The 25,000-nt window shown below is 41.0% G+C and overlaps 1 protein-coding gene and 1 long non-coding RNA gene across 2 annotated transcripts in view; one reads left to right on the plus strand and one right to left on the minus strand.

The window, feature by feature from the left end:
* Nucleotides 1-3,757, minus strand: part of LOC125139016 — a 4,071-nt gene extending 314 nt beyond the window's left edge. Inside the window, exons 1-2 of the long non-coding RNA XR_007138125.1 lie at nucleotides 3,648-3,757; nucleotides 2,722-2,839 (exon numbers count right to left, since the gene is read on the minus strand). This is a non-coding gene — a long non-coding RNA (uncharacterized LOC125139016). The remainder of the gene's footprint in view (nucleotides 1-2,721; nucleotides 2,840-3,647) is intronic.
* Nucleotides 491-8,416, plus strand: flrt2 (fibronectin leucine rich transmembrane protein 2). The gene is made up of 2 exons (XM_027154989.2): nucleotides 491-891; nucleotides 5,903-8,416. Exon 2 carries the CDS (start codon nucleotides 6,313-6,315, stop codon nucleotides 8,302-8,304), a length of 1,992 nt encoding a protein of 663 aa, XP_027010790.1. The 5' UTR covers nucleotides 491-891; nucleotides 5,903-6,312; the 3' UTR covers nucleotides 8,305-8,416.
* Nucleotides 8,417-25,000: the final 16,584 nt, after the last annotated feature.

A 25,000-nucleotide genomic window follows, 5' to 3' on the forward strand; every position in this document is an offset into this window, starting at 1 on the left:
GTGTGTGTGTGTGTCATCTGTGAAATTAAACTTGAGAGAATTAAAGAGTTAAATGAAACTGTATCATATAAATGCGTTAATTATATTATATATATTCACATTACACTACACTATACAAAGTAATTAATTATTAATATTGATGAGTTTAATTTACATATTATCACTGAGGGACTGATTACAGTCACACTAATAACCATCTAATATAATCACTCTGTACAGCGGGATGAGCAGAAAACCTCTGTCTGTCTGTCTGTCTGTCTGTCTGTCTGTCTGTCTGTCTGTCTATCTATTTATCTATTTATCTATTTATCTGCGTATCTATTTATCTTTCTCTGCAGCGCCTCACGCGGGGCGGAAACGCATTCCTAGAGAGAGAGAGAGAAGGGAGATAGAGAGCGAGAGATAGATAGATAGAGAGAGAGAGAGAGAGAGAGAGAGAGAGAGAGAGAGAGAGAGAGAGAGAGAGAGAGAGAGAGAGAGAGAGAGAGAGAGAGAGAGAGGAGGGATCTGGAAGTGAGAGACGGAGAGAGTGAGAGTGAGAGTATGAGTGGAGGAGTGAGGACCGGAGCTCCGACACTTTTACGATCGCTCCTTTAGTTATTTTCCCTTCTTTCTATCCGGTAAAATTCGGTCCGGAGGTTTAAGTGGAATCCGCAGAACCGGAGTGTGTGAGGAGGAGAGCAGGAACAGAGGAGAGCGGAATAGAGAGAATAAGAATAAACGGAAGAAGGAGAAGACAGGATGTGGAGGTGTCCGAGACAGAGCGCGAGCTCTTTTTTATTACCGACCCGGGTTTACCGAACCGGAGCGGATTCCCGGAGCGCGTGAAGAACACAACAGTGGATGAAGTACAGAGGTGTGAGCTGGATGTGTGCACACGGGAGAAGAAAGGTACAACACTACACTACACTATACAACACTACACTATACAACACTACACTATACAACACTACACTACACTATACAACACAACACTATACAACACTAACACGACGACTAACACGACACGACACGAGACAACACTACACTATACAAACACAACCACTTATCAACACTACATACAGCCTACCTACAACTACCCACACTATACAACACTACACTATACAACACTACACTATACAACACTACACTACACTATACAACACAACACTATACAACACTACACTACACTATACAACACTACACTATACAACACTACACTATACAACACAACACTATACAACACTACACTACACTATACAACACAACACTATACAACACTATACTATACAACACTACACTACACTATACAACACAACACTATACAACACTAATACAACAAACACATACAACATACACTACACTATATAACACACACATACAACACAACACTCTCAACAACACAACACTAACTACACTACACAACAGATTATACAATACACATTACACTACACAACACACATATACACTACACTACACTTACACCAACAAACCTACACTACACTATACTATACAACACAACATTACACTACACTATACAACACTATACAACACTATACAACATTACACTATATAACATTACACTACACTATATAACACTTCACAATACAACACCACTCTACACAACACAACAGTACGCTACACTACACAACACAGTATTACACTATACTACACTACACTACACAACACAGTATTACACTACACTACACTTACACTACACTACACTACACTACACAACACAGTATTACACTACACTACACTACACAACACAGTATTACACTACACTACACAACACAGTATTACACTACACTACACTTACACTACACTACACTCCACAGTACTATAATGAGACCAACACATCTGAAACACATCTGGATTAAAACAGATGATCATATAAATGTATGATTAATAAACTTTTCTGTCTCTTTCTAACAAAATAATAATGATGTTGACCTTCTAACTGTCACACAAAATACACAAAGTAAATAAAATAATGTTTAGAATTATAGCGAAATAAGAAAAAAAATTCTCATTTATTTCTGTCAAGTAAAAAGGATAGAAATTATAGACATGAAAATAAAAAAAATAAAATAGATTTAAATAAGATGAAATCATGAATTTTATATCATGTATTAAATTAAATGCAAATAAAAAAATTACAGCAATAAAAAAAAAGGCCAGAAAACAAAACATCATCTCTAAACACCGGCGTGATAAAATACATTCAAATACGTGAATTCTATAAAAAAAGCAGCTGAACTTCATCGTGTGTGATCAAATCGTCGTCTTCTGCAAATCTGTTCATGTACATTATTATTATCATATTAAAAGCTCTTTAAAAGTGAAATAAAGTCACACTTTCAGGTGAAATGTAAATCAAAAGCAGAAAAAAAAACGTGATCTCGACGGAGAAAAGGAAGCGATGTAGAGTTTAGTTCCTTTATTACTGAGAGAGACGACGTGAATTTAAGAAGAAAGCGTCTCAAATAAAATAAAATCATGAAGTTAAACACACAAATAAGTAAAAATCTAATAATAATTATATAAAGTGATTAAATCTGATTAGTGCGTGTAGCGGGAAATAATCCACACTCCTGGAACGTCGTGTGTCACCGCATGAGGCGTGTTTATTATCTCACTAACGTCTCACGTCCTGTGTTCAGTCCCAGTCCTGTCCGTTAGAGCTGTGTGTGTTTTGTAAATAATTGTGTAAATCTGAAGCCGTGATGTGTGCAGATGAACCTGCAGGATGAGTTCAGTCTCACGTCTCCTTATTTAACGTCTGACCTGTCCTCCGCCTCGGCTGCCGGACGTCGTCTCGGGAACTCCGCTCTCGTGTCCACGTCCCTCCACGTTCAGACTTTTATAACGTTTACAGAAAAAATTCTAATAAAATAATACATAAACTTTAACAATAATAATAAAAAAATATAGCGAGAAAAAAAAAGCACTTCAGTTTATAGATATTTTACAAATAACACTTAATTTAATTTAATACATTTATATTCATAAAAAAATCTAAAGTTTTACTTGAAAAAACATTTGATATTTTAAAACGTTTAAAACCATTTGCACAAAACAATATATTATTATCGGATTCTAAGGCTGAGCGAAACGATATTATAGCATATTATATCGTGATACTTTTCAATTTTCATGATATCAAGAGCTTTTAAATTTCCTAAAATAAATCTGTTTTTTAGAGAATAAATCTGTAAACGTTTACAGAACATCAGCATGATGATTAGAGACTTTCTTTTAACACACAAACGGAGTTCATGCCTTTATTTAATGAGCAGAGAAACTGCTTTAAAGGAGAAGAAAAAGAAACATTACAATAAAGACAAATTGATTCATTTATTTACTTTAATCCTCTGCTTTTAGTTAAAATGACACACATTTCAGTCAAATATATTATATATATATATAAGTTGAATATTTCAGTTGTGAATAAGTGTGTGATATTTAATGAAGAATGGATTGTGAGAAAATGATGATATAAGACATTAGATCAGTGTCTCAGAGAGTAGAAGCCACTTCACTGAAGACCCCTTGTATACTGGTGTGTGTGCATGTTTCTGTGTGTGTGTGTGTGTGTGTGTGTGTGTGTGTGTGTGTGTTAAATATAAACAGAATCATCTGATGTTTGTGTTTATGTTCAGCCCGACCTGAAGAGTCTCTTTATGACCTTAACCTCCTTTTAGTCTCCTGGTCGGTGGATCAGAGTGTAAACCTCCACTCGGAGTCTGGGGTCAGCCCTTAAATCCTCGTTGTGGGGATAAATAGTGCGTATAGATCGTTTATTTCTGGTGGAGCGGCTAAATTATTCTCCCGTCTCGTTCCACCTGACAGCTGCTATTCATCACCCTTCTCCTTCCTCCTCCTTCACTCTTCATTCTCTCTTTACAACCAAACACCAAACCAGTCACAAAACTCTACAATTACAACAAACACACAGCGGGCACCAGGAGGCCGCGGGCGACTCACCTGCCAGAGTCTGTTACAGTGTAAATACAGAGGGTTTATTTAGTTTAATAGGAATTTACTCTTCCACGCCTGAACCTCAAATAAATTAGCGTCAACTTTAAATTCGGTCTGTTGTTGTTGTTGTAATGATGCGTTTACGTGCTTATTTTATTTTACGATATCAGTCCCGTGTTCCACGTTTTGTGGTTTAGAAAGTGTGTCTGTAAATGTAGGGGCTTTCTGTAGAAATTCCCTCTTCACTTCAGACTGGGTTCCAAGGGTTAGGGTTAGGGCTAGTGTTAGGGCTATGGTTAGGACTAGTGTTAGGGCTAGGTCTAGGGCTATGGTTAGGACTAGTGTTAGGGTTAGGGCTAGTGTTAGGGTTAGGGCTAGTGTTAGGGCTATGGTTAGGACTAGTGTTAGGGCTAGGGTTAGGACTAGGGTTAGGGCTAGGGTTAGGGCTAGTGGTAGGGCTAGTGTCAGGGCTAGTGTCAGGGCTAGGGTTAGGGCAAGTTTCAGGGCTAGTATTAGGGCTAGGTCCAGGGCTAGGGTTAGGACTAGGGTTAGGTTAGGACTAGGGTTAGGGCTAGTGTTAGTGTTAGTGTTAGGACGAGGGTTAGGGTTAGGACCAGGGTTAGGGCTATGGTTAGGACTAGTGTTAGGGCTAGTGTTAGGGTTAGGACTAGGGTTAGGACTAGGGTTAGGGTTAAGGTTTCTTTGGATAATTGAGGGTCTTATCTTAGTAAAAGGGTTCTAGTTGGAACCATGACTTGCTCTAGAATTCCATAACAAATCCATGAAGAACTCCCTTTTCCCACTTAAATGATCTTAGTTTTCTGAACTGAAATAATGTTCTACATGGACCCTGTTCTGATATTTACAGATTTTGATATAGGGTTCTACAGACTTTCCCCACTAACACTAACCACTTTATCATTTTAATTTGTATAATTTTATATAATTTTATATGTAGTATAGTTTTGGGTAAATAATAGTTCTTAGATTCCAAAATAAGTCTAGTAAAATAATGTGTATATAATATAATATAAAATTCCTAACTATAATTATCTACTAAGGAACCCTCATGAACCTGTTTTTCTAAGATTGTGTGTTAATGTTCATAAAGCTAAAGTTCATTAAATTAGTTTCAGAATCTATATAAATATCGTCTTGACCTTTAGACTGACGTAACCGACTGTAAATATGAACTTTACAAAAAAAGAGTTAAATGGATAATTAAAATTAAAATTGCACAAGGGTTCTACTGTTATCAGGCTTGGAACCCACAGAGAGAACATTCAGTATTAAATGTCAGGTTCTTTAATGGGTCACTGCATCAGAAATAGCTATTAGATTCTAATTAATGGTTCTATGTGGAACTCTTTCTGATATGAAAACCACAACAGGGTTTAAATTATTTTCTTTAGTGCTCTTTAGTCTAATGAACCTCAGATCGCAGCATTTTTCAACTTTTAAGCTTAAACCAGTTTGAACATTCGGAATATTTCACCAGAGCTTCACAAAGCAGACTTTGTCTCAGAGGAAGGCAGCTTCTATCCTAGTTTCCAATAAATCTTTAATTCTACAATAAACAACTGAAACCTCTTTCAAGTTCCTTAACTAAAAGTGGCCCAGTTTTCATTTCTGTCTGTTTACTTTGTAATTATCCTGATGACCCACACAGTGTAACGGCCAACGTTTTGAGTCTGTCGAATAATCTAAGCATCGAATACTTGTGACTTCAGACTAATCTGAAAACCGTAAAACACACACTTGTCTTTTCCTGATGGAAGTGTTTAACATTTTGCAAATCTATTATTATATAGAATTATTTCTGCAGTTCACGTCTCTGATCAGCCGATGGCCAAGACCTGTTCAAATGTCTGCTTTGTTTTTGTGCATTTCAGAAAACTGAAAAAAGAAGAATTTTAATCAGCCTTTTTCTTTCTTCCCGCAGGTCCCAGGCTCCAGATGTCCCACTGCCTGAAATTGTCCTGGGCTGAGACCCAGTGGAGTGTAACGGAGAGGAAAGGAGGAGTCGTGGGCTTCTCAGCTTCTCTGCTCCAGGGCTGCTGTTGCAATTTCACACAGGCTCTGGGCCAAACGAGTCCTGCCGTGCTTTGATATTTTAGCATGGATGGCGCCAATCAAGGACCCTCTGACCTCAAGAACGAGATCGTGGCGCTAAGGTGGAGGACTAGCAATTATCTAAGGATTAACCCTGGACTTCCTCTCTGTGAACTGTGCATTAGTGCGATCCTATAAAGCACCTCGCTGGATTTACTTCTCCTCCTTTTAAACCACAGATTTTGTGGGTGGCTTTGAGGTTTTTTCTTTTCTTTTTTCTTTCATTCTTATTTTCCCACAATGGAGTTCCAAGTTGGACTGTGGAATAACGATTGGACCTCGTTTATTCGATTTTGGTTTACTGTGTTGCTGAGTTTGCATGTGCAGTTTGATCCCGTTGCATCGTGTCCCAAAGAATGTCGTTGTGACAAAACTTTTATATACTGTAATGAGAGGAGTTTGACATCTGTGCCTCTGGGGATTGGGGAGGGATACAAGATTCTTTACCTTCACAACAATCAGATCAACAGCGCTGGATTTCCATTGGAGCTCCATAATGTGGCATCGGTGGAGACTGTCTACTTGTATGGGAACCAGCTGGACGAGTTCCCTCTGAACCTTCCCAGAAATGTAAAAAAACTCCATTTACAGGAAAACAACATTCAGACCATTTCAAGAGCAGCACTTGCCCAGCTACCCAAGCTGGAAGAACTGCACTTGGACGACAACTCCATCTCCACAGTTGGGGTGGAGGAAGGGGCTTTTCGTGAAGCGGTAAACCTAAAGCTCCTCTTCCTCACCAAGAATCACTTGAGCAGTGTTCCTATTGGATTACCAGCAGATCTTAAGGAATTGCGTCTGGATGAAAACCGCATCGCAGAGATAGATGAAGGAGCTTTTCAAAATGTTACTAATCTCCAGCAGTTGGTGCTGGATGGAAATCTTCTGGAGGACGATGCCATTGCTCCTGGTACCTTTAAGAACCTGGTGAACCTAAAAGAGCTTTCATTATCCCGGAATTCCCTCACCATCCCACCACCATTGCTTCCTTCTTTGTCTCTTGGTAAACTTAACCTGCAGGAGAACCAGATTAAAGACATCTCTGTTTCGGTTTTCTCTGAGCTCAGGAAGCTTGAGAAGCTCGATCTTTCCACAAACCTGCTACAGACTGTTCCACAGGGTGTGTTTGATGGACTGAGCAGCCTTACACATCTCAATGTCCGGGGCAACCCTTGGCGCTGTGATTGTGCTATTAAGTGGATTGTGTTTTGGCTGAAGTCTTTACCATCTTCTGTGAATGTCCGAGGATTCGCATGTCTACAACCAGAAAGGCTAAAGGGCATGATCATCCGAGAACTCAACCTTGATCTCCTTCAGTGTCCAGCTGGCACTGAAATCGATCCATGGCTCACTCACTTACCTCCAACTCCATCACCACCTCGTAGGACCACCGTCCTTCCCAGGACCACCTCCATCACCACCATGTCATCCACAGTTTTCTACCCAACCACAACTATTCCCACACTTCCAATGCCCAATTTCCCACCTGCTCCCTATCCACCCTACGAAGACCCTTTGAAAATATCTTTGAATGTGGTGAACAGCTCGTGTGTCGAGGTGAGCTGGGAATCTTATTTCACTGTGACGGCATATAAAGTCACCTGGGTCAAGAGGAGTCAGAACATAATGACGGATATCAGCCAAGAGAGGACAGTTCCCGGAGAGCAAAGGAGGCTTAACTTGTATGACTTGGAACCGAGATCCAAGTACCGCATCTGTGTTTACATTCTGGATTCCTTAAATAGTTACAGACCTGGAGAGGATACGATCTGTTCAGAGATCAAGACCAAATCGGCCTCTAGAACCTCCATCAATCCGTCAGAGTCGGATCAGGTGGCGCAACAGGACGTCATGTCTACGTTCCTTTTAGCCGGTGTGATCGGCGGTATTGTGCTGCTCGTTCTGATTATTTTACTCGGTCTGTTTTGCTGGTACATGCACAAGAAGAACAGGTCTTCTTCCTCATCCAAATGGAAATACAACAGAGGAAGGAGAAAAGACGACTACTGTGAAGCCGGCACCAAGAAAGACAACTCCATCCTGGAAATGACCGAGACCAGCTTCCAGATTGTGCCATTGAACAATGAGCAGCTTCTAAAGGGAGATTTCAGGATCCAGCCCATTTACACGCCCAACGTTGGCATCGGATACAGAGACTGCCATCTCAGCAACAACAGCATTGTTTATTGCAAAAGCAGCAACGTTCCTGGTGTGGAATTCTGCCACACGTGATGCTACGAACATTTTTTTAAAGACAATAAACGTTCACTGTACGATCGTACAATGTACACACACACACACACACACACACACACACACACACACACACACACACATACACACATGCAGTTTTATATTAAAGGCAAAATCTAAATATGAATATATTCCCTCATGCTAATTTATATTGCAGACGTGGAATTCAGCTTTGGGTTTGTTCTTTATTTTTCTTAGCAAATGGTTTTGTAATTAGCGTGGACTGGTGTAAGTCAGTTGTGTTTGTGTAATCAAGGCTGGTGTTAAGTGCATTAGTGAAGGTTTTCTGCCTCTCGGGTGTGAATGTGAATACCTCGCTAAGACTCGGAGTACAAACCCCAGCGGAGAAACGGTAGTTAAGATAACAAACTGGTGAAGAGAATGAAACAGCGCTGATTAGCTTGCAGTGGAAACAATAATACAGGAGTGGAGCTGCTTTTACTTTCCACTTTTTTTCCGCAGTCGACGTGGCGGAGTGAAGCGGTCGCTCAGGAAATGAGCTTTTTAAGAAAGTCACATCTGAACACGGTTACAACATTTCAACACCACAAAAAATCCTGCAAGGGGCAGAAAGAGAGAGAGAGAGAGAGAGAGAGAGAGAGAGAGAGAGAGAGAGAGAGAGAGAGAGAGACCACGAGCTGATCTACAAGCTGGTGGACTGTTTGGTTTGGCGTCCTGCTACCAGAGGGCAAGTTTTTTCTCTGGTGGATTCTTTCAACCATTAACCAAACATTGCAGATCCATTGCCACTAATTTCATATTACTTTTTTTGTTTTTGCTGTCGTGTTTAAGTTTTCATGTTAAACACAGTCAGATATTCAAGGGGCTGCTGGGACTCAGGGAGGTTTCTGGGGCAGGTGTCTATGAGCTCATGTGCTCGGTCACTGTTTGTCTCACACTCTGCCTCACTCTCTGTCTCACGCTCTGTCTTATGCTCTGTCTCACTCTCTGTCTCACACTCTGCCTCACTCTCTGTCTCACACTCTGCCTCACTCTCTGTCTCACACTCTGCCTCACTCTCTGTCTCACTCGCTGCCTCATGCTCTGTCTCACTCTCTGTCTCATGCTCTGTCTCACTCTCTGTCTCACTCTCTGTCTCATGCTCTGTCTCACATTCTGTCTCACTCTCTGCCTCATGCTCTGTCTCACACTCTGTCTCATGCTCCGTCTCACGCTCTGTCTCACTCTCTGTCTCACGCTCTGTCTCACTCTCTGTTGTTTTGGGTTACAGATATAGTTTGTATTTTCCTCTTTTCCTTTTCACAGTGTTTGTGTAATCAGGCAGCTGTTTAGGTGGAATGATAAATTGTGGGGCAGCAAAAAAAATGCTTCTTAAATCCAACAAGCTGGTGTGTGCCAGTGCTCGGTTTGCCCTCAGATCCCTGCATGAGGGCAATTAAAACTATTTTTAATGCTGTGCTGGTTTTTCCGAGCCAGGGCGCCTGCTTAGGGACGGCATTTTTTTTTCATGGTGGAGAACTGGTTATCCTGCGCCCTCACTCTGACTTTATTTGCTTTGACAAGATTTTATTTCGTGGGTCAAGTTCAAAGAATCTCTCGCCTCTCGCTCATACTGTAATCCCTGGTTCTGAAAACAAGGGAAGAAAGAAAAAAAGAAAGGACGAGAAATATGCAGAGGTTATTTTCGCCCTGGAGGAAAGAATCGACAGAGAGAGAGAGAGAGAGAGAGAGAGAGAGAGAGAGAGAGAGAGAGAGATTAACTCTTTCTAGACCTGCAGGCTGATCATTCTGAGCAAATAAACCCAGATTGTGAACATCCTCGAGCTCAGATTATTAAAGTACAGACGTGATGTGAACTCCACATGTTCCATCTGTAAAAAAAACCCCACAAGTATTTTGTTCATGTACAAAAACAGATGTGTGTCTCTGAAAAAGAAGAAAGGAGAAAGAGCTACTGCACTGCGGCTCCTGAGGTATTTCTGTCAGACGGCTCTGACCCGAGCTCCAGCCCGAGGCTCTCGGCTCCATCACTTCATTTTATTCTGAACCTTTAACACAGCGAGTTCGGTTTGTCATCGGAAATTCATCAGTTTCTCTGATAGAAAAAAAGTTCCAAAAGTTTGTTCTTTAAGAATTTAATGAATAAGAGAAATAAAGCAAGTTAAAGAGGAGAATCAGCTTCAGGCTGTGAGAGAAACTCATCAGTGTGGATTTTACTGCTCTGGTGTAATGATGCAGTCGCTGAGCCGCCAGTTTCCAGCTCTGAGGCTAAAGTAGCTAACGTTTAGCGTTAAGTGTTAAGTAATGGAAGCATATAGCCTCCAGTTTAGCACCGTGCTCTGACTCTGTCATGCAGTTTGTACAACGCTGTCATATTGTAACATTGCAGCTCCTCTTTCTTGCTGTAAATGAGTCAATCTTCGTGTTTCATAGTAAAAAAAAAATAAGATCCAGGGTTTATTTTATTTAAAAGAAAAACACTTCCTGTGTAGCCACAATGATTAACAACTCATCTGAATTAGCAACAATGCTAACGAGCACAGAAGCTCAGATACTTTGGGCTTTTTTTTGTGATGTCGGATTTTAACGAATAGCTTTGGATTTAATGCGTCATGTCTCATAAAACTGTACACTCTCTCTCTCTCTCTCTCTCTCTCTCTCTCTCTCTCTCTCTCTCTCCCTCTCTCTCTCCCCTCTCTGGTAATTTATTTACTCTGATTGAGTCCAGATTGTTTTTTTCTTCCACACTGATGAGTCTGTAATCCTGTGCTGCACCCCTACAGTGTCAGAGGCAGAAGGCAGCAGTGGTAATTAAAGCAGGAGAGGGTGCAGGGGTTTTTTGTGTTAGAGTGACTCTGAGACTCAGACGTTGTGATGTTTTGTGTTTGTGTGCAGAACGAATTTGCGGCTTTTAGTCACACGGTCGATCTTCGTGTCCTTACGTATTTAGCTCTGTTGAAGAAAGTGAAACCTTCCAAAGATCTATTTAATTATTTAATTATTTAATTTGAATAAAGAACACACATCTGCATATTTTGGAAAAACAACAAAAAAGCCATAATGTGTTTAAATCTCAAAGCATTTCAACGGTTAGCTTTAGCTGCAGCTCCAGAACAACATCGACCATGACAATGATCCACAGCAACCAAAGTGACTCGTTCTTGTCCACTCTCTCGTTCTTGTCTCATGTACGTGCCTTGAAATAAATTTACAGTGTAGTCCTCGACACCTTTAAAGTTTTTTGCACAAATTGTACATAAAGACATTTTTTCCTTGCTCTTTGTTTTTTTAAATAAATAACTTGGATTTGAATGCTGGTGAGTTTGTGGTGTTTAAACTGCAGAATGAAACAGCAGAAGATTCTTTATCTTTATGTTTTTATTTAATTACATTAACACTTCAGATGAACTTCACACATTTCTTCAATCACAAAAACACAGTACAGGTTTAATATTACTGACACAGAATGTCTCCTTGTTAATAAAAAGACTAGTTATCATGCTAGCTGTTCAGTTGACTGCTAGTTATGCTAGCTGATCAATATACTGCTAACTATCATGCTAACTGAACAATAGACTGCTTACTATGATGCTAGCTGATCAATAGACCGCTAACTATCATGCTAACAGATCAATAGACCACTAACTATCATGCTAGCTGATCAATAGACCACTAACTATCATGCTAGCTGATCAATAGACTGCTAACTATCATGCTAGCTGATCAATAGACTGCTAACTATCATGCTAGCTGAACAATAGACTGCTAACTATCATGCTAGCTGATCAATAGACTGCTAACTATCATGCTAGCTGATCAATAGACCGCTAACTATCATGCTAGCTGATCAATAGACTGCTAACTATCATGCTAGCTGATCAATAGACTGCTAACTATCATGCTAGCTAATCATGTGACTGCTAACTATCATGCTAGCTGATCAATAGACCGCTAACTATCATGCTAGCTGATCAATAGACCGCTAACTATCATGCTAACAGATCAATAGACCACTAACTATCATGCTAGCTGATCAATAGACCACCAACTATCATGCTAGCTGATCAATAGACTGCTAACTATCATGCTAGCTGATCAATAGACCGCTAACTATCATGCTAACAGATCAATAGACCACTAACTATCATGCTAGCTGATCAATAGACCACTAACTATCATGCTAGCTGGTCAATAGACTGCTAACTATCATGCTAGCTGATCAATAGACTGCTAACTATCATGCTAACTGGTCAATAGACTTCTAACTATCATGCTAACAGATCAATAGACCACTAACTATCATGCTAGCTGATCAATAGACCACTAACTATCATGCTAGCTGATCAATAGACCACTAACTATCATGCTAGCTGATCAATAGACTGCTAACTATCATGCTAGCTAATCATGTGACTGCTAGATGATCATGCTAACTGATTATTAGGCTCCTAGCATATTTATAATCTCAGTCCCAATGCTAGCTAATGATCAGACTCTAGTTCAGTAGATCAGACTCAAGCTGCCAGTCTGTATATTGGGAAACTAACTTATTGTGTTTCTTATTATGTTGGTTGATTGTTAGCATTTTTAAGAGAATTACTAGTTAAGTATTTTTATTGTAAAGGATCATTTGGTTACTGCATCAGAGCTTCATCTTAATTAGAGATAAATTGTGATTAAGCTTCTGCTGCTGCGTAACTCGACGCTGAACACCAGGAAGTTTCCTCATGTAAAAACACTGACATCACTTTTACACTTAAATCTCTGAGGCTGAATGAAGACCTACAGAGTTAAATGTACAAATTATATTAGTAGAGTTTAATGCAGGGGTCACGGTGGCTTAGTGGGTAGCACGTTCTCCTCACACCTCTATGGTTGTGGGTTCGATTCCCACCTCCGCCTTGTGTGTGTGGAGTTTGCATGTTCTCCCCGTGCCTCGGGGGTTTCCTCCGGGTACTCCGGTTTCCTCCCCCGGTCCAAAGACATGCATGGTAGGATGATTGGCATCTCTGGAAAATTGTCCGTAGTGTGTGAGTGTGTGTGTGAATGAGAGTGTGTGTGTGTGCCCTGTGATGGGTTGGCACTCCGTCCAGGGTGTATCCTGCCTCGATGCCCGATGACGCCTGAGATAGGCACAGGCTCCCCGTATAAGGGGGATAACCGGATAAGCGGTAGAAGATGAATGACTGAGAGACTGAGTGAGTTTAAGCAGATAGCAGGATGCTAAAGAACCCAGTGAATGCTTCAGTACGTCCTAAATCTCCAATATCGTATGTTCTATAGGTTCACTATCCAAAGAAAGTTTAACTCTAAAGGCCCACTGATGTGAATATTTGGAGGTGTGATCTGTTTTGATCCTGAGACATACATTTTGACATTCATTTCCATATTATTCTGAGAATTACGACTGGTCTACATATGTTCCAAACATTCAGTGACAGTGTTTACTTCCTGAGTGTGTGTACATCTCATTTCTCCAGCTCTGACTCTCATCCTCTCGGCTCTCGGCGGAGAATAAATCAGCCGACGTGTCCAGATTGTTTAAATAGAAGCTCTTACACTTGCGGTTTTGCTAAAATCCTGCACTACTGAGCACGAAGCCTTTCACACAAATCACCTCTGAGCACACAGAGATGGAGTGAGTGTGTGTTAAAATAAAATAATATCCGCATGTTACATGTTACAGTGAGAGGGAATGCAAGTCCTACATCATTATTTATTTAAATATTGATAACAGGGCAGCTTTCGATCCTTTAGCTATTTCGATACTGTGATCTATCACCAGGAGCGATCATAGGGGTCCAAGCACTGCATTTTAAACTGCCGATATTTTGTCTACAGATATTTCAGCACAGTTGTAAATCAAACAGCTAATAAAACCCTGTTGTGTTGGAAAATTGTAGTGTTTTCTCTCTCCGGTGTTCTTATTTCTGTGATATAAACAGCAGTCACATCTCTGCTGTTATAAATGGATTAGAATTTTAAGACAAAAAAAAACAAACTCTTGTTGAAATGTCATGTTGAGCTCCGGACTCGTACAGTAGGTGTTGATTAATTCTCTATAACAGCAGCTCTAAGTAGCATGTGTTTATATTAATGGGCTCGTTATCGTTAATACTTTATTGCTTCAGTAGCAACAGCTCATTCACAGGGACGTGACCATCAGACGCTACGTGTAACAGCTGATCAGACGAAGGTGAAGGAGTCTCCAGTGTCGGTACTTTGCACTGATCATTACTCTGGTGTCAGTGTAATTACATAGTAAAGGAAGGGATCTTGTCAGCTCTCGTTATTCAGACTTAAACCTTAAACCTGTGGTGTGTAATGAGATGAGAACATTCTGATGTCCAGGATCTTCATGGTCTGATCTCAGTGTCTGCTGTAACACTACAGGGATTGGACTTTTCCATTTGTGAATAAACTCTAATAAAGCAGCTCTATCTCTCTCAGACTGCACAAAGGGGGTAGTGACCTGAAACCATCACTGAACTGCAAGCAGGAAATGAGACACAAGGCCATGAACTCTCCTGACCTTTAACCTTTTAGTGTGTGACCAAATCGGCCGAGCTTTCCACACACTGAACTCATTCACTGCGGGAACTGAATTACTTTTACACACAAAATGCAGGAAACTATGAATTATTTATTAGCTGCTTGTGGGTTAGGCTCTGTTTTACATATTCAACATATTTTTCACACAATAACACAAAGCGTTACAAGTAGCAGACGTTATGACATCAACATGAGATAGTGAAGCAGGAGAAGTGGGCGGGGCCAAGTGATGAGGAGTAAAACATTGTGAGAGTGAGGTGGGACTTGGTATGGATGGTGATGATGATGATGATGATGATGGTGATGATGATGATTATCTCCACTGTAAAATATTATCCAGCTTAAATAGTTATAAACAAATAGAGGTTAAAGTAAAAGTTTTAGATAAAGGGAGGTGTAGCAGAAATGACAGATAGATGGAAGTATTTATTCTGGTGTTAGTATCTTGTTCTCGTAACCGGTGACGTGAGTAATTCTGTGGTACAGCTTCATGTCCAGGTCCTGAAGATGCCTGGAAAGTTTCATCTTAGTGCTGAGACACAGCCTCACTTCCTGTTTGGTGATGTTCTGTTTTGTATTTGGTGAAGAATATCAGAGATGGTGAGTTAAAATTTCTTACTTTTTACTGGATGGTTCTATGGACTACCGTAGACAAATATATACACAAACAAACAAACAAACAAACAAACAAACAGCTAACTAATTAATGAACTACCTAAATAAATACATAAACAAAGATATAATTAATTAATTTATTTGTATAATTGTTGGTTTCTCTTAATTTCTCTATAAACAGTAATTAAGTAATTAATGTAAAGAATTAAAGTCTAATTTTAGTCTGCAATTAGAGTGATAAAGAGAAGACTGGACATGAGACACACGTCCTGCTGTTTATAATAAACACTTATGGGTAAGTGGTATAACACACACACACACACACACACACACACACACACACACACACACACACACACACACACAATGAGTGATCTTCTGGGATTGAGTTTTGTGAGAAATTAATATTTAATACATTTTGTCTTCTCCAATTTGACATAATGAAAAAGTCATTAAATGCTAAACGAATCATGGCGAGCGTCTGAATTATTAAGAGCCCGAGCATCAGACGTGTTGCTCTCAGACACGGCGTGGGCCTCCATGATGGAGACCTTCCAGAGGGCAGGACCTCATTTCCATCTTTAAGTCTTTAATTAAAACACAAATGTCAGAAGCTCGTTACTAATGAGAAACTCATCAGGGTTTAAGCGCTGCCTGAGTTTGTGTGATTTATAACAGCTCTGAAACTGTGATGATAAATCAGTCTGACTGAATCTGTTATTTCTACAGTCTTCACTTCATACTTTATTTTTATTATATTACTGTAAAGATATGAAATTAATATCGTACCAGGAGAGAAATTATAAACAATATTATATACAGGAATGTCCACATGGCTGCATCTTAAATCTCACACCAGTCAACCAATCAGAACACAGCCACACCCACATCACCACTGTAACCAATCAGAACACAGCCACACGCACATCACCACTGTAACCAATCAGAACACAGCCACACCCACATCACCACTGTAACCAATCAGAACACAGTCATGTCCACATCACCACATCACCACTGTACACAATCAGAACACAGCCACACCCACATCACCACTGTAACCAATCAGAACACAGCCACACCCACATCACCACTGTAACCAATCAGAACACAGTCATGTCCACATCACCATAACACCACTGTAACCAATCAGAACACCCACCCACATCACCACTGTACACAATCAGAACACAGCCACACCCACATCACCACTGTAACCAATCAGAACACAGCCACACCCACATCACCACTGTAACCAATCAGAACACAGTCATGCCCACATCACCACAACACCACTGTAACCAATCAGAACACAGCCACACCCACATCACCACTGTAACCAATCAGAACAAAAAACCCACATCACCACTGTAACCAATCAGAACACAGTCATGTCCACATCACCATAACACCACTGTAACCAATCAAAACACAGTCACGCCCACATCACCACTGTAACCAATCAGAACACAGTCACGCCCACATCACCGCTGTAACCAATCAGAACACTGTAACCAATCAGACCACTGTCACGCCCACATCACCACTGTAACCAATCAGAACATGTTGTGTGTGATGTGGTCTTAGAGCAGAGGTCTGAGGTTAACGGAGACATGTGGAGAAACTTCACTGTATAGAAAACGATAAAATCAAATTAAAATTAAAAATCTTTTCATCAGCTGTCACATGTTCAGCGTCTGTAACTTTTACACAGGAGCTGTGGGGTGTCTGTGGTCGTATTCAGACGGGATTAGTTTTACTAGCGCCTGTTGTAGGGGGCGTGGCCTCACTAAATCATCATAGGTCACATGACCACAAAGCCAGGTCTGTAGTCTGAACCTGTGCTAGGAGCTCAGGAACTTCACTAAAGCATCATTTTAAACATCATCTATATTTTATTGTTCTGTATTTTAAGTGGTTTATTTTCAGAGTGAGACGACGTTAAAGAGAAAAGAATGAACTCCCTAAAGCATCTTTATACTGAAGAAACAACACGACCTTTACTAACCAGGTCTGGGGGAAATATAACCTGGAGGTATTTCTCCTGCTCACTTTATCTAAAGGGAAATACATGGTAATCATTCCAGACTAATGACACCACAGACTCGGGCCAGAACCCTAGACTTATCTACTGCTGGAATAATAATTACTACATCACACACCTCCTCATGGGAAACTAATCCCACCTGAACAGGCCGAAAAACTGCAGCTTTCACTCAAAAACCACTTAAACTGCAAAGAGAATAAACATAAATCTGAAGTATAAAGTGTCAAAATAATAAAATCAACAGAGCGAAACGGAGCAAATACATTGTTTTCCTCGCTATGGTTCGATCTAACAGATATTTGTGTAACAGCTATTTTTTTCCTGGGTATCATATCAGTGTCCTGTCTCTAGAGAAGAGACATATTCTACTCGATCTTTTACATTTCAGACACATTGTGACTTTAAATCTTACAAAAAGAATCTTAACACGGGCATTAAGACATTGAGGTCAGTGTTAAAATCCTGAGTGCACTGAGAGACTCCCCCCCCCCCCCCGTCCATCACTAATCCCCGAGCTGTCCGTCTTCTCCTGAAGACTTAAGACAGTGTTAATTACAGTGTGAGTGTGTAAGAGGACCTGTCTGCGAATAGAAGACGTTTTGCAGATTAATAAACGTCTGCAGGTGGAGCTGCAGTTATTTCTGCTGGAGTGTGAAGGTGAGTCACTGCTACAGGAAAACGAGTAGAGATGGAGCTCGAAATATCTTTCCTGAGGAACGAGAGTGATGGAGTCGCGCCTCAGACGCTCAGTTCATTAGATTTTCATTAGATTGCTTGTGAAACTCTTATAATCCATCGTTTCATAAAGAGCCTGAATATGAGCTTTGGTGTTACTTCATTTAGTAAATTTAATTCATTATTGATCTCATATCGCAATTATATTCCACAATTCTGCAGTTACACAACACATCTGTAATCAACCAGAACTTCATTAACATATAAAACTAAATAAATGATGATAAATCATAATGGGGGTGGGGGGAGGCTTAGTGAGGGGGGGCACAGTGGCTTAGTGGTTAGTACGTTCGCCTCACACCTCCAGGGTCGGGGGTTCGATTCCCACCTCCGCCTTGTGTGTGTGGCGTTTGCATGTTCTCCCCGTGCCTCGGGGGTTTCCTCCGGGTACTCCGGTTTCCTCCCCGGTCCAAAGACATGCATGGTAGGTTGATTGGCAACTCTGGAAAATTGTCCGTAGTGTGTGTGTGTGTGTGTGTGTGTGTGTGTGAATGAGAGTGTGTGTGTGTGTGCCCTGTGATGGGTTGGCACTCCGTCCAGGGTGTATCCTGCCTCGATGCCCGATGACGCCTGAGAGGCACAGGCTCCCCGTGACCCGAGAAGTTCGGATAAGCGGTAGAAGATGAATGAATGAATGAATGAATGAAAAATGATACACATGATGTTAAATGGCTGTAACGTCGCTGCTGCTCTGACCACATCCTCGTTACTGTCACCACACTGAAGCTGATTATTTCCCCCTAACTGCACGTCCCTGAGGCGTTTATCCCTCTAACACCACAGCACCTTTAAACAATTAGTTTTTATTTAGAAATGAAAAACGCCTTACACTTTTATCCGTTTATAATCATAATTAACCTTCATCAGACGAGGGACATCCTGTCATGTCTCCTGTTCTCTACACAGTGTTTCCTCAGCAGTCTCTCTTTATTCAGCACCGAATTTAAGTTGACGTGTGAAGGAGTTTAGAACAACACTCAGTCCTGACGCTCCGCACTCAGAAAACCATCACAGTAAAACGCCAAACAAATGAAAAGACAGCTTTAAGCAGAAGCGGCTGCGTTGTGTAACACCATTCTGTAGTAAAACAAGTACATTTCATTTCTATGCATTTATAATGTTCGTAGTTGACTTTTAAAGTCTTTTGTTTTTTAGTTTCTAGTCCAGCAGTAAACTTCCACACAATCTCTCATGAAGACGAGTGTATTTGTACATGATGTGAAATGAACTAATGACATCACAAGGCAAAATACGCCGAGGTCCGAAAATCAGCTGGAAGTTTGACTCATGATCAAAATAACAGATAATAGATGTTATTACACATTTTGTTCACTTTCCTGGACTCGCTCTTTACAGCCTCGTTAACTCAGTAATCTGATGTCATTATAGTGTTTGTCTCACATCTTCAGGTGTGAATATAATAAGTGTAGAGAAGAGAATACGGGTCACACGCTCAGGTTCATTTCCACACATTAACTCCCTTTAAGGTTGCTGGTATTTCTAAATAAATGTGTCCCTCAGACATGCGTGTCAGTCTGAAACCTGAACTTTTAAAGGTCTTCTACTCTTACACTGACTTCTCCGGCACTACGGCTATTAATTATGCCATCAATCACCGCTGAGTGACAGCCAAATAATACACGGGCTGAATTAATATCGGACAAAAAGCTGCTAACAATCACCGACATTGTTCAGCCTGGCGTTCAGACGACTGCTTAACAATGGACCGTGACACGAGCCCACAGCTTCACTGTTTGAGATGCATGGGAACACACACACACACACACACACACACACACACACACACACACACACACACACACACACACACACAAGCTGCTTTTGTGTATCTGATTACACTAAATGCACACTTTAACGTCCACATTCAGAACCCTTATATCAGTGTGTAGAGATCAGATCCTACAGATAAATACTCAGTGTTCATATTATTCTGGCTGCTTTATTCACATCCTTCCACTCAGTACTAATCTCTAAAGGAGTCCGATGTGTCTTTTACAGCTGACATCATTAAAAAAAGTTTAGATTTATTGATCAATAATGAAAATTAGCCAATGCTCAATGACCCATGATCCAATCACTGAGGTAATTGTAATAAATTCTTCCTTTCGTCGTTTCTTGCTCCATCTCCATCCAAGACCGTGAACTTCTCATGAATCCTTTCTTTTTCTTTCTTTTCCAGTTTTATCTCTGGGCCATATATATATAAGAGCTCTCAGTTCTGAGTAAACACAATCTGTACAGGATGTTAACATCAGGCTGGAATTAAGATTACAGCTCATCACATGACAGCCCCTGAATTAGAGGAACACATTCTGCTTGAGTCACAAACCCAAACCCTGGTACTTAACCACTGCAAGCTTGGATCCATTCCCAGTCACACCCCCAGGTCTCAATCCCTCCTCAATCCTAATCTCAGGTTCTGATCTTTCCACAGACTCGATCAGATTCCGATTCCAAATCAGACCTATTTATTGGCTCATAAGTATTATAGGTTTACATGTACAAGGAAGTTGTCTTGAGGTATCAGTGCATACAATTTCAATCCTCTGTTCCGATCCTTTCCTAATCTCCATCCCGTGTTAAGAGTACGCAAGACTACATTCTGTGCAAATCCACAATAGTGTGAGATACGTGCAGGATGATAATTAACACAGAACAACACAGTGTTTAACACTCTCATCCTCGTCAGTCTTAACCTCAGTACACAGAGAATAGCAGAGTAACCGAAACACATCATGTGCTGATTATTAGACTTACACCTTTTCTTCTCTGAAATATTCTCCACCCTCCTGCTGGCTGAATGGTTGTGTTCAGAATGCTGTCTTTCAGCCATGTTTCTGTAAATACAAAAGCCCAGCAGCCCCTGAGCTCATGCTGACAGCTGACTGTAGTCTGAGGAACGTCCAGAATAACATCAAGGAAATGGAAAATGGATGGATGGAGCTGGGTGATGGAGCTGGGTGGCTAGAGTTTGCTCACTGCCCTGCATTTACATCCTTGCATGTTGTTTCTGGTGTCTTCTTTCCTGACCAGTGGCATCAGGCACTAGTCCAGTGTTTCCTGAACCCATCCCTGGTTTCCTAATTAGAAGTGATTATATGAATCAGCACCATATTTCTGGGCCTAGTTCACGCCACCTTACTGCCATCTCCATCAGGAATCCGACTCAATCCCAGTCTCTAATCCGTTCCCATTTCCCGTCCCTGGCACATTCTTCCCCAGTCACACTCAGTATTTGTACCTATGTCGTGTTTGTTTGCTTTTTCTTGCTGTCCTCTCAGTATTTTGTCTTTTTTATATCTTTTTCAATTTCAATTCAGTTATATTTATTTGTATAGCGCTTTTAACAATTCAGCAACTTTACAAAAGTGTTGATAAAGAAAAAAATATTAAATTAAAAATAAACATAAACAAATGAATAAATAAATGCAAAGATTAAACTGAAGTTATTATATCTCGAACATCTATCCTTATCACTATCGAGTGAGCCAGAGGCGATGTGGCGAGGAAAAACTTCCTGAGACGATATTAGGAAGAAACCTTAAGAGGAACCAGGTTCAGAAGGGAACCTCATCCTCATCTGGTTAACACTCTTCAGTAAATTATGTCATTTCTACAACAGTTTATAAACCGAGAGCTCCTGAGGAACTAATGGGTCAGCAGGAGGATGTTTGTAAGTGTCCACTGTCTAATGCCCTTCAATCTTCAATCTTATTAAGCTGGTGACTCAAATCTGACTGCTGAAGCATACAGCTGTGTGTCATCAGCATAACAGTGGAAGCTAATACCATGTTTACAGATAATTGCAAAAGGGGTATCATATATAGGGAGAAAATCTATGGGCCTAAAACAGAACCTTGTGGAACACCTAACATTACCTTAGTTTGTTTAGAGCAGTCATGATTTAGATCTACAAACTGATAGCGAGCCATCAAATAAGACCTGATTCAGGAGAGAGCTGTCGCTTTAACACCAACAACATGTTAATGCCTATCAAGTAAAATAACATGGTCAATGGTATCACAAGCTGCACTAAGATCCAGTAACACCAGTAAAGAGACACAACCCTGTAAAATAAAATGAAATGCGATAGGAAAGTAAAAAAATTCATAAACAAAAGAAACAGCACAAAATATGAACCAAAAAGTGTAAATAAAAGCAGTATAATTAATAATTAAGTAATAAACTCAGACGATTCAAACACAGGAAGTAAAGGCTACTTGTCCAAGCGTGTTCGTGTGGAATGTCTGTAGGTTTTGACCTTCTGTAGGCACTTTGGAAGAAACATGACCTGTATCATACCATCTGTGTCCTGTACGATAAACTCTTATCTTTCCACATCCTCCTACCTGCATCTCAGTCCCAATGGCATCTGGGTGAACATTCTTGGCATGTCTTCCACCTCAGTGTGAGAAGTTATTGTTTTTTACAGCGATTCCACTAATGGTTTTCTTAAGCGTTTATTTTATGATGATAAAATTCATGGAACAAAATAAAGGGATGAAGAGTGAATTTGTGCAGCGTGAAGATAAAGCTTTCTTCAGAAGTAGGGCAGATGAAATAGTCTTCTTCTTCTTCTCTTCCTCCTTTACACACCAGAAAGAGAAAGGACGAGATTCATGAAAAAGTAATAATTAGGGATGTCATTTCTCCAAAGCTTGTGTTTTATTCCCCTGAAGGTGAAGAATAATGTCTGGTGTGAGATTGTTGTTGAGAATGTAATGGACTACATGAATGTTTCATAAAACTGCACGAAGCCTTTTATCCTCTCGGAGACGTCCTTACTGAGAGAAGCGACGGCTTCAGCTGAATATACACCGTCTGTCTGTCTGTAGGTCTGTCTGTGTGTCTGTGTGTCTGTCTCTAGGTCTGTCTGTCTGTCTGTCTGTGTGTCTGTCTGAGTGTCTGTCTGTCTGTCTGTCTGTCTGTCTGTCTGTCTGTGTGTCTGTGTGTCTGTTTGTGTGTCTGTGTGTCTGTCTGTCTGTGTGTCTGTCTGTCTGTCTGTCTGTCTGTCTGTCTGTCTCTCTGTCTGTGTGTCTGTCTCTAGGTCTGTCTGTCTGTCTGTCTGTCTGTGTGTCTGTCTGTCTGTCTGTCTGTGTGTCTGTCTGTCTGTGTGTCTGTCTGTCTGTCTGTACAGTAGGTCTGTCTGTGTGTCTGTCTGTAGGTCTGTCTGTCTGTAGGTCTGTCTGTGTGTCTGTCTGTACAGTAGGTCTGTCTGTGTGTCTGTCTGTGTGTCTGTCTGTAGGTCTGTCTGTCTGTCTGTCTGTCTGTCTGTGTGTCTGTCTGTCTGTGTGTCTGTCTGTGTGTCTGTCTGTAGGTCTGTCTGTAGGTCTGTCTGTGTGTCTGTAGGTCTGTCTGTCTGTGTGTCTGTAGGTCTGTCTGTCTGTGTGTCTGTCTGTCTGTGTGTCTGTCTGTCTGTCTGTAGGTCTGTCTGTGTGTCTGTCTGTCTGTCTGTCTGTGTGTCTGTCTGTCTGTGTGTCTGTCCGTATGTCTGTCTGTCTGTCTGTGTGTCTGTAGGTCTGTCTGTGTGTCTGTCTGTAGGTCTGTCTGTCTGTCTGTCTGTGTGTCTGTCTGTCTGTCTGTGTGTCTGTCTGTGTGTCTGTCTGTAGGTCTGTCTGTCTGTCTGTCTGTTTGTCTGTATGTCTGTAGGTCTGTCTGTGTGTCTGTAGGTCTGTTTGTCTGTAGGTCTGTCTGTCTGTCTGTCTGTCTGTAGGTCTGTCTGTCTGTCTGTCTGTAGGTCTGTCTCTCTGTCTGTAGGTCTGTCTGTGTGTCTGTAGGTCTGTCTGTCTGTCTGTCTGTTTTAACTGAAGCTGTGTGTTTTCAGCAACACCATATGTTTACCTTTGGTGACTTTTTTCTGTTCGGTGTTTCAGTTTGCGAGATTAAACGCCACATGAATATTTATCAGCACTATAAACACATCAGAGCACAGACAGTAAACACATGATGTAAGAAGATGTAAACAGCAGCAGGCAGCACAGTGCTGAGGTGACCAGGTCGAGTAGGAGTGGCGTTTACAGGAAACACACATGCCAAAGTCATGAACACTGACTCCAGCTCCCAGACGAAGAGGACCAGAGCGAAGGGAAAACTGCTCACCTCTGTTTCTTTTATCACAACTGTTGTTCAACCGGAAAATGTAACTCATGTGACCTAGAGCTAATGAGCAAGGTGATTTACAGTCATTAGCTCATTAGTGATACGTGTGTAACGTACAGATCCAGGGACAGTGGAGATGAAACAGAAACATCCAGAAACCCTCTGGTAGATTACTGATAAAAATGTGTGGCTAAAATTGTGGTTTATTTATTTAGACTTTAAATGGAGCATGTAAAGACAGAGAGAGTGGAAAGGAGTCAAAAACATCCAGAACAGAACATTTAACACAGATGTGTTGGAGAATTACTGAGTAAGTCGTGGCCTAATGGTTAGAGAGTCTGACTCCTAACCTGAAGGTTGTGGGTTCGAGACTCAGGCCGGCAATACCACGACTGAGGTGCCCTTGAGCAAGGCACCGAACCCCCCAACTGCTCCACAGGCACCGCAGCATAAATGGCTGCCCACTGCTCCGGGTGTGTGTTCACGATGTGTGTGTGTGTTCACTGCAGTGTGTGTGTGTTCATGGTGTGTGTGTGTGTGTTCACTGCTGTGTGTGTTCATGGTGTGTGTATGTGTTCACTGCTGTGTGTGTTCACTGCTGTGTGTGTGTTCATGCTGTGTGTGTGTTCACTGCTGTGTGTGTGC

Source organism: Tachysurus fulvidraco, chromosome 16 (genome assembly GCF_022655615.1).
Source record: "Tachysurus fulvidraco isolate hzauxx_2018 chromosome 16, HZAU_PFXX_2.0, whole genome shotgun sequence".
Lineage (NCBI taxonomy): Eukaryota > Metazoa > Chordata > Actinopteri > Siluriformes > Bagridae > Tachysurus > Tachysurus fulvidraco.

Excerpts from the sequence above, each read along its gene's own strand:
- flrt2 (XM_027154989.2), top strand. The coding sequence starts at position 6,313 with ATGGAGTTCCAAGTTGGACTGTGGAATAACGATTGGACCTCGTTTATT.